At 62.8% G+C, this 8,655-nt stretch overlaps 2 protein-coding genes across 2 annotated transcripts in view; one reads left to right on the top strand and one right to left on the bottom strand.

Moving 5' to 3' along the window:
- CDT1 (chromatin licensing and DNA replication factor 1) overlaps window positions 1–5,428 on the top strand; it is a 6,561-nt gene extending 1,133 nt beyond the window's left edge. The window contains exons 2-10 of the mRNA XM_008565881.1: window positions 729–851; window positions 941–1,083; window positions 1,517–1,714; window positions 1,807–1,952; window positions 2,202–2,302; window positions 2,877–3,065; window positions 3,894–4,046; window positions 4,130–4,331; window positions 5,027–5,428. Coding sequence (XP_008564103.1) covers window positions 729–851; window positions 941–1,083; window positions 1,517–1,714; window positions 1,807–1,952; window positions 2,202–2,302; window positions 2,877–3,065; window positions 3,894–4,046; window positions 4,130–4,331; window positions 5,027–5,190 — 1,419 coding nt within the window. The 3' untranslated portion in view covers window positions 5,191–5,428. The remainder of the gene's footprint in view (window positions 1–728; window positions 852–940; window positions 1,084–1,516; window positions 1,715–1,806; window positions 1,953–2,201; window positions 2,303–2,876; window positions 3,066–3,893; window positions 4,047–4,129; window positions 4,332–5,026) is intronic.
- Window positions 5,429–6,135: 707 nt separating this feature from the next.
- APRT (adenine phosphoribosyltransferase) lies at window positions 6,136–8,521 on the bottom strand. The gene is made up of 5 exons (XM_008565874.1): window positions 8,428–8,521; window positions 8,228–8,334; window positions 7,122–7,255; window positions 6,749–6,827; window positions 6,136–6,588 (listed from the first exon to the last, which is right to left on the bottom strand). Exons 1-5 carry the CDS (start codon window positions 8,505–8,507, stop codon window positions 6,446–6,448), a joined length of 543 nt encoding a protein of 180 aa, XP_008564096.1. The 5' UTR covers window positions 8,508–8,521; the 3' UTR covers window positions 6,136–6,445.
- Window positions 8,522–8,655: the final 134 nt, after the last annotated feature.

Here is an 8,655-nt window from a genome sequence, read left to right as displayed (position 1 = left end):
GGCTGCCGGCCGACGCGGTGAGCGGCGCGGAGCGCGGGGAAACTGAGGCCGCGGGGGGGGCGGGGCACTGGGAGACTGAGGCAGGGCAGGGGGGCGGGGCGCAGGGAAACTGAGGCTAGGGTGTAGGCAAGGGCTGGGGAAGCTGAGGCCCAGGGAGAGAGGGCGGGTTGAATTGAGACCAGGTGGGAAGGGAGAGGCAGGCCAGGAGCTGCTGGGCTGCAGCTGCAGGGGCACAGGCAGGAGTGAGACTCCTGGCGGGAGGGCACAGCCTAGGAGGTGGGATGCAGAGGGGAACCTGAGGTCCCGGGGGAGGACTAGCCTGCTTGGCAAGGAGGCAATTGTGGCTGGAGTAGATGGGTCCAGAGGAGGCCAAGGCCCCATCAGGGGGACCCTGTAAGTGCCCTGTAACCGTTTGCAAGGACTTGGGCTTTGACTCCTCAGGTGGGGAGAAACCACGGAGGACTTGAGCCAGGGGCTGACTGAGCTGGCTGGTGAATCCCAGCTTATCTGTGAGGTTGTGTGAGAGGTCACCCTTGAAGCGGCCGTGAGAAGGAACAGGCGAGGTTGGCTGGACCCTGTCCTTACTGGTCGGCTTCAGCAAAGAGGCTGAGAACCTGGCTCCCAGTCCTTTCTCGTTCTAGTTAACTGAGAATCTGGAGGTCCTCTGTGTAGAGCCAGGTGCCCCTGGGTCTTGTCGCATGTTCACCCTTTGGGTCTCTTCCAACCAGGTTTCTGGCCCCAGTTCTCCAGCTGCCCCTGGCTCCCCAGCCCGCCCCTCTCTGGGCAAGAAGATAAAGAAAGCTCCCCTCTCAGCAGGTCAGCTGCCTGGCCTGCCAACCCAGCAGGACAAGGTGAGAGGCTGGACCAGGCGCAGAGCATGGGGTGGCTGTGGGATGACTGGCTGGCCTAACAGTACTCTGTGTCTCCCGGTCTCTCAAAGGACACCACTGCTGAGCTCAAGTTGTGCCTGCAGCGGGCACGGGAGCTGGGGGCACGGGTCCAGGTGCTGAGGGCCAGTGCCCAGAAGAAGGATGCTGGGGAATCTAGCATGCCAGAGGCTGAGGGGCCTCCAGAGGAGCCATGGTAAGTCCTGGGTGGCCACCAGGCACCCTGGGAGGCATGGGAGGGCAGGAGCTGGGCAGAGGGCCCGGGGCAGCAGCTTCCAGGGAGATGGTTGGTGTGGTCAGTGGCGTGGAGCACGAGGTCCAGCCTGCTGCTCACCAGCTCTGCACTCGGTCTCCGTCTGTGGGAGGGGGTAGTGACTCCTGCTTCAGTGGGCCCTGCGGCTTTCAAGTGCTGTTGACAGCCAGGGGCCACTGAGCATTGGCTGGGTATCACTGCAGCCTCTTAGGGCTGGGGAGACGTTCAGCTTCCCTGGAGGCCCCGGGGCGGGCATGGCGGAGCAGGTGTGTGAGCACCGAGCTCTGAGGGGTCTCCCTGGCCGAGTGGTCTGCTGTTGGGTGCTGGAGGGGTGTGTGCTTGGTGCTTCTGATGGGGCTGGCTCCCTCCCTGACAGCAGGGAGAAGGCCCCTGCCTACCAACGCTTCCACGCCCTGGCCCAGCCTGGGCCCCCTGGCCTCGTGCTGCCCTACAAGTACCAGGTGCTGGCCGAGATGTTCCGCAGCATGGACACCATTGTGGGCATGCTCCACAATCGCTCGGAGACCGCGACCTTCGCCAAGGTCAAGCAGGGTGTCCAGGACCTGATGCACAAGTGAGCGGGCTTATGGGGGCCGGGGTTCGACCTTCCCTGGGGTCTGATGTCAACCTGGCCTGGCGCCTGACCCCAGCATCCCCCTCCCATAGGTGCTTTGAGGAGCGGAATGTAGGCCAGATCAAAACTGTGTATCCTGCTTCCTACCACTTCCGCCAGGAGCGCAACGTCCCCACCTTCAAGGATGGTGTGAAGAGGTCCGACTACCAGCTCACCATCGAGCCGCTGCTGGACCAGGGTGAGCGTGCTCGGCCTCGGTTTCTCCACCTGTGATACCACACATTTTTGGGGATAGGCATATGGCTTTGGCACTGGGCCTGGTCCGGGACCCATGGTCGTGGGGCTGGGCTGGGTGACTGGGTGGGCCTGATCCGGGACCCATGGTCATGGGGCTGGGTGACTGGGTGGGCCTGGTCCGGGACCCATGGTTGTGGGGCTGGGCTTGGTGGGCCTGGTCCGGGGGCTCAGGCCTGGACTCTCCCTGCAGAGGCTGGAGGTGCAGTCCCCCAGCTCACAGCCACACGTCTCCTGCAGCGCCGGCAGGTCTTCAGCCGGAATCTGGTGGAGCGAGTCAAAGAACACCACAAGGTGAGCGGCCCAGCTGCCAGAGGGCCTGCTGAGCTCGGTCATCCCTGTCATGCGGTGGTGCTCCTGGGTGTCTGGGCCAGGCTGTGCCTGAGTGCTGTCACTAATCCCTCATTCAGAGCTCGAAGTGTGCCTGGCATCCACATCCTCGTCTCACCCAGAGCTGAGTGGGCTGACAGCCAGGGGATGGCAGAGTTCTGGGGTTTTTGCTTAACCATTCACCACGCTGTCTCATGTAGTGGGGAGGGGCCCACTCTGTGCTTGTTGACACCCGGCTGTAGTAGGCACAAAACTGGGCTGGGTCTCCCTGAGCTGAGGAGCTGGTGACCTCAGCTGCAGCCTCAGACCCCAAACTGGCTTTCAGTGGTGTTTAGTAAGTGCTGAGTGTGTACCAGGCAAGGTGCTTTGTCTTTCCTGGCTGAGCTCCTGCGGCACAGAGAGGTTAAGTGACTTGCTCAAGGTTGACCAGATGGGACGTGAACCAGACAGCACTTGCCCGACCCTCACGTGCAGCCTGCCCGTTTCTCAGATGTGCCCAGACTCACCTGGTGGGACCCCACCCCCCCTTCTCCCACAGGCCTTCCTGGCCTCCCTGAACCCTCCCATGGCAGTGCCCGAGGACCAGCTTACGCGCTGGCACCCGCGCTTCAACGTGGACGAGGTGCCCGACATCGAACCCGCTGAGCTGCCCCAGCCACCCACCACGGAGAAGCTTGCCACTGCCCAGGAGGTGCTGGCCCATGCCCGCAGCCTCATGTCGCCCAGGGTGAGACTGGCGGGTCTCTGACTCAGCTTCTCTTGTCCTGGGATGGGGCAGAGCCAGCCTGACCCCCCCATGGTGGATGTAGGGGCCGGAGGCCTTCTTCAGGGTACCTGACACCTCATCTGGCTTCATCCTTGGTTGTAGGGACCAGAGAGGTGGAGGACGTGTCCTGCTGCCACCTTCACTACATAGGGGCTGCCCCTGGGGAGGGCAGGCTATACACCAAGACCCCAAGTTGGCAAGCACAGATGGCCTGACATGCTGGAGAAACATGGGGGACTCTTGGGCAGAGAATATAGGCAGAGTGAGGGGCCTTCTCTGGCTGGGGGGTGCACGTTGCTTCTCATGACCTCTCCCCTCTGACTTCTCCCCACCGCAGATGCAGAAAGCCTTGAGTCAGCTGGCCCTGCACTCTGCCGAGCCCAGCAGCCCTGGGTCCCCCCATGTCGCCCGGGGTGAGACTGGCGGGTCTCTGACTCAGCTTCTCTTGTCCTGGGATGGGGCAGAGCCAGCCTGACCCCCCCATGGTGGATGTAGGGGCCGGAGGCCTTCTTCAGGGTACCTGACACCTCATCTGGCTTCATCCTTGGTTGTAGGGACCAGAGAGGTGGAGGACGTGTCCTGCTGCCACCTTCACTACATAGGGGCTGCCCCTGGGGAGGGCAGGCTATACACCAAGACCCCAAGTTGGCAAGCACAGATGGCCTGACATGCTGGAGAAACATGGGGGACTCTTGGGCAGAGAATATAGGCAGAGTGAGGGGCCTTCTCTGGCTGGGGGGTGCACGTTGCTTCTCATGACCTCTCCCCTCTGACTTCTCCCCACCGCAGATGCAGAAAGCCTTGAGTCAGCTGGCCCTGCACTCTGCCGAGCCCAGCAGCCCTGGGTCCCCCAGCCAGGCACTGCCAGCCACACCACCGGCCACTCCACCCGCTCCCTCTCCCAGTGCCCTCAAGGGGGTGTCTCAGGCCCTACTGGAGCGGGTGAGTCCACATTGATTGGTGGGGGGGGGGGGGGGGGCATGGTGACCTGCTGCCTGCTGACCCGCCTCCCACACCCTCTGCAGATCCGGGTGAAGGAGGCACAGAAGCAGCTGGCACAGATGACGCGGCACCCAGAGCAGGAGCGCCGGCTGCAGCAGCTGCAGCGGCTGCCCGAGCTAGCCCGCGTGCTGCGCTGCGTCTTCGTGTCTGAGCGCAAGCCGGCGCTCACCATGGAGGTGGCCTGCGCCAGAATGGTGGCCAGCTGCTGTGCCGTCCTGAGTCCTGGTGCGTGTGGGTCGGGGTGGGAGGGCGTGGGCAGCGTGGCTGGGGCCCACTGCTTCGTGTTCCTGACCAGGTGTCTGCATGGACTTGCTCCGTTCACCCGATGTGCACCGAGTGGCTGCTGTGTGCACTGTTGCACAGCCCTGCACTGCGCCCCCCTCCAGTCTCCCAAGCCCCTGCCTGGCCCCTCTGCTCCCACTGCATCCTGAGGGAGCTTCCTTGTGGCTGCCCCTCACCCACCTGGCCTGCTTCCCCGCTGTGCTCAGAACAGAATCCTGACTCCTCAGAGGTCTGAGGCCCTGTGTGATTGGTCCACTCCCGCCCAGGCCTCCAGTCACCAAACTCTGAGCACTCGGGGGTGCTGGTCCCTCAGCGGCAGGGCACCACCCACCCTGGGGCTTCACAGGCCTGGGACCCCTTCTCCACAGTGTTCGGCGAGTCCTCGTGTTGGGCCTTGGCTGGAGGGTCACCGCCTGTCTCCCCGTCTGTGATGGTTCATTCCTTTGCTTCTTGAGGGCACAGATGGGACTCCAGGCCTGGGACTTGGAATCACCTGAGGGAGGCCTGTTGGTGGGGCCATAGTGCCCTCACCATGAGGTGGCAAGCAGGCCCAGAGCTCTGGGGGCCTGGGCAGAGGTCACAGGTGTGCTGCCCTGTGGTGGGGGCCGGGCCCAGCCTCACACCCTCTCTGTCCACAGGAGAGATGGAGAGGCACCTGGTGCTCCTCTCTGAGGTGCTTCCGGACTGGCTCAGCCTCCACCGCATCCGCACCGACACCTACGTCAAGCTGGACAAGGCTGCTGACCTGGCTGTTGTCACAGCACGGCTGGCCCGCCTGGTGCGTGCTGAGGAGGGGCTGTGAGCGCTGGGGCCGCCTTGGATCAAGATGGGTGCAGAGCTTGCCGGCCTGGCCCCTGCCTGTCCTATCCCTATAGAAGCAGGATGCGCCTCGCTCCTCCCTTCCCTACTCCCCTGGAGTCGGAGGCCGGACGCTGGGCTGCAGACTGCACAGCCTGAGTGTCTCCTGCCGGTGTGGGTCGTGGGTCTGCCCGTGGGTCCCATGTACGGTGTGTTCATATTAAACTGATTTCTGTGGGTGGTTCTGTCTTTGCTGCTGTCAGGCAGGGACCTTGCTGCCAGTGCAGGGTTGCATAGGTGGTTAGCCACATGACATCCATGTCCTAATCATGGAACCTGTGACTGTGAGCCATGTGGCAAAGGGGGGCTTTGTGATTTAAGTTAAGGATTTTGAGATGGGGAGACTATCCTGGATCATTAGGTGGGCCCAATGTCATCACAGGGTCCTAACTAGCGGGTGAGGATCAGATTTGAAGAAGCCACCCTGCCAAGGGATGCAGGCAGCCCCCAAAAGCTGGAGATGAGATGCTTCCAGAACCTCCAGAAGGAGCCAGTGTGCTGACACTGGTTTTAGTACTTGGGAAAACTGAGATAATAAAGTTGTGCCTGAACCACTAAGTTTACAGGAATTTGTCACAGCAGCAATGGGAATCCAACTCAGGTAGCACGTGCCTTGCAGTTGTAACTTCCTGCTTATGAGCTCTTCATCACCCTCCTGGGCCTGTTTACTCCCCTGTAAAGTGGGGCTCGCAGCTTGCAGGCCTGAGTGGGAGTCAAGGCTCCTGGCAGGAGGTGTGAGCCACAAACAAGCCCTGCCCAAGCCTGTGTGCTGCCACCAGCCTGTCTCGGTGAGAAGGCCAAGGCTCAGCAAGGTCTGGGTCTGGTACTGGGGTTCTGGGGCATCCCTGCCACTCAGGCTGGAGAGCCAACAGGAGGACAGGAGACAGTATGTAGCAAAGCTGTTTACTTGTGTTCTCATTTGCAGTATTTGGAGCTGGGCCTGCTATGGTCTCGTGTAGCTCTGCTCCAGGCCATCAGCCCCAGACTTGAACACTTTTTGGCACTTCCAGCACTGCCAGTAAAGGCCTCAGGCAAGACCTGTGGGCACTGGAGTCACTCAAAGAAATGAATGGATAAAATTTTCGTGTGGGCAACCACTGGCCCCTGGTGGCCAGCACAGGTCATTTCAGCCACCTGAGGCTGAAAGTTCCCTCTCCTGCAGATGAAGATGTTGGGCTGGGGAGGGGTGGGCATCTGGGTCACTCATACTGCAAGAGGGAGAAGAAGGGCACGGGGGCCAGCTTCTCCCTGCCCTTCAGCGAGGTCAGCTCCACCAGGCTCACGCATTCCAGAACCTCAGCCTGCAGCTGGCCCAGCAGCTCACAGGCTGCGCGCATGGTTCCTGAGGGGGGGATGTCATAGGGGGATAATGTGGTTGGCATGGCAATGAGGCTCTTTCCTGGCCCCACCTCACTTCACGGGGAGTGAGGTGTGCTCTCCCACCCCAGGGCCAGGCTGGGCCATCTTGGAGCCTTAGCTGTCTGTGTGGGGGAGACCCTCACCACCAGTGGCCAGCAGATCGTCCACAATGACCACCTTCTGCCCTGGCTCCAGGGCGTCTCTCTGGATCTCCAGCTCAGCCTGTGGACAGGAAGCAGGCACGTGGTCCCGTCTCCAACAGAAAATAGCCTCCATGTGCAGAGCCTGGGAGCTGACAAGAGGGCCCTGGCTCCAACCCCACCTTGCTGTGTGACCCTGGCTTAGCATCTCAACTCTGAGCTCCCACATCTACTGTGACCACAACAGCTCCGTTCCATTTTGCTCTACCATGGACCTGGGCTCCCAGACTCCTTTTGGGAACTAAGGGACACTGGCAGCAGTGGCCTGGCCCTGCCTCCCTCTGCCCCCCAACCCCGCCACTCCCAGCCCACTCACTTTCCCGTATTCCAGTGCATAGGAGGCAGACACGGTGGGGCCTGGAAGCTTTCCACGTTTTCGGATGAGCACACAGCCCAGGCCCAGCTCCTGGGCCAGGGAGGGGCCAAATAGGAAGCCTCGGGAGTCTAGGCCTGTTGGGGGAAGAGCCAAGGTGTTGGCAACAGCTGAGTAGCACGGACGCATGGAGGTCACCATGGGCCAGGGCTGGACAGTGACAAGTAGCCACACAAGTGACAAACGGCACCAGCTAAAAGGCCAATGATATCCATCCACTCAGGAAGTGTTTAACAGGCACCGCCCTGTGCAGGAGCTGCTGAGTGCCGGAGGTCAGGGATGCAGACCACGGTCAATCCTGTAGGACTGCTTCCCAGCTGTGTGGCCTTGGGGAAGTCACCTGATCTCTTTCCAAAGCTCAGCGGCCCATCTGTACCAGGCTGGTAGTAACATGACATGCTCAGCAGACCAGCTTGGAGTCACTCTTCAAAGGCAGTGCCTGTCCTGGAGTGTCCTGTCCACAGGGGGGCAGTGGCCCAGCACTGGCCATCTCGAGGCCACGGGGACACCTGGGGTGTGGTCAGGGAGCACTTCCCGCAGGAAGTGAGGGGGGCCCCCGCAGTGCTGGTGCTTCCCTGGCGGCAGCGAGCCATGGAAGGTTCAGAGCAGAGACAAGACCCACCGGGTGACCCTGCTCGCCCGTCACCGCCTCCTTGGAGCTCTTCCTACGGCCTCCAAGCCTCCCTCCATCTGGTGCATGGGGCATGGCTGCTACCTCTCAGCGCTCAGTGGGCACGAAGCAATCTAAGGGAGTCCCCGGAGCCCCAGCGCCAGGAAAAGGGCCTGGTACACAGCAGGTGCTCAAAACGAGACTGCAGCAAGAGAACAAGAGGGAGCGTGGCCCGGGGGATTCAGGTCGGACACTCCTGAGAGGCTCTGGGGAAGCTCATTCCGGGCTGGCCAGGCTTGAACCGGGATGGGGACTTGGAACGTGGGGGCGGCCTCCACCCGGAAGCAGCCCCTTTCAGGGCCACCCAAGGAGGCTGCAAGGGGAGGGGGCAGGTCCATCCGTCAGGGGCAACCCCAAGCACGACCCCGCGGCCACTCGCCTGCGATGTAGTCGATGCCGTCCCCGTGGGCCTGCTGTAGGTGGCGCGCCAGCAGGCGGATGGAGGCGCGGAAGGAGTCAGGGTCCTTCAGGAGGGGCGAGATGTCCCTGGGCACACAAGGACAGGCCTGGTGACCCCCGGGGGCGGCGGGTCACGAGCCCGGAGCGCCCCCAACGCGGGGCCCAGGGTCGCGCTCGCACCTGAACAGCACGCCCGGGATGGGGAAGTCCGGAAAGCTGCGGATCCGTCGCGCCACCAGCTGCAGCTCGCGCTCCGCCATGGCCGCGTGGGAGGGGCCCGGGCTGGGCTGGGCAACCGGGCAGGCCGTGCGCGGCGGGGGCGGGGCGTGCCCCGGGGCCGCCCCTGTGACCGTAGGCGGTTTGGGGCTGGCCGCTCCCCACGCGAGCCCGGCCCCCGCCGCCCCGGGG

This window comes from Galeopterus variegatus, unplaced genomic scaffold (genome assembly GCF_000696425.1).
Source record: "Galeopterus variegatus unplaced genomic scaffold, G_variegatus-3.0.2 Scaffold210, whole genome shotgun sequence".
Taxonomy (NCBI): Eukaryota; Metazoa; Chordata; class Mammalia; order Dermoptera; family Cynocephalidae; genus Galeopterus; species Galeopterus variegatus.
Note: the sequence above shows the minus strand (reverse complement) of the source record. Positions and strands in the feature narration are given on the sequence as shown.

Bases quoted from the DNA above. Each gene is read 5' to 3' on its own strand.
- APRT (XM_008565874.1), bottom strand. From the start codon at position 8,507: ATGGCGGAGCGCGAGCTGCAGCTGGTGGCGCGACGGATCCGCAGCTTT. The intron at 7,256-8,227 runs GCGAGTGGCCGC...TTCCCCCAACAG, and splicing joins CGGCATCGACTACATCGCAG to GCCTAGACTCCCGAGGCTTC. The intron at 6,589-6,748 runs GTGAGGGTCTCC...TCCCCCCCTCAG, and splicing joins CGATCTGCTGGCCACTGGTG to GAACCATGCGCGCAGCCTGT.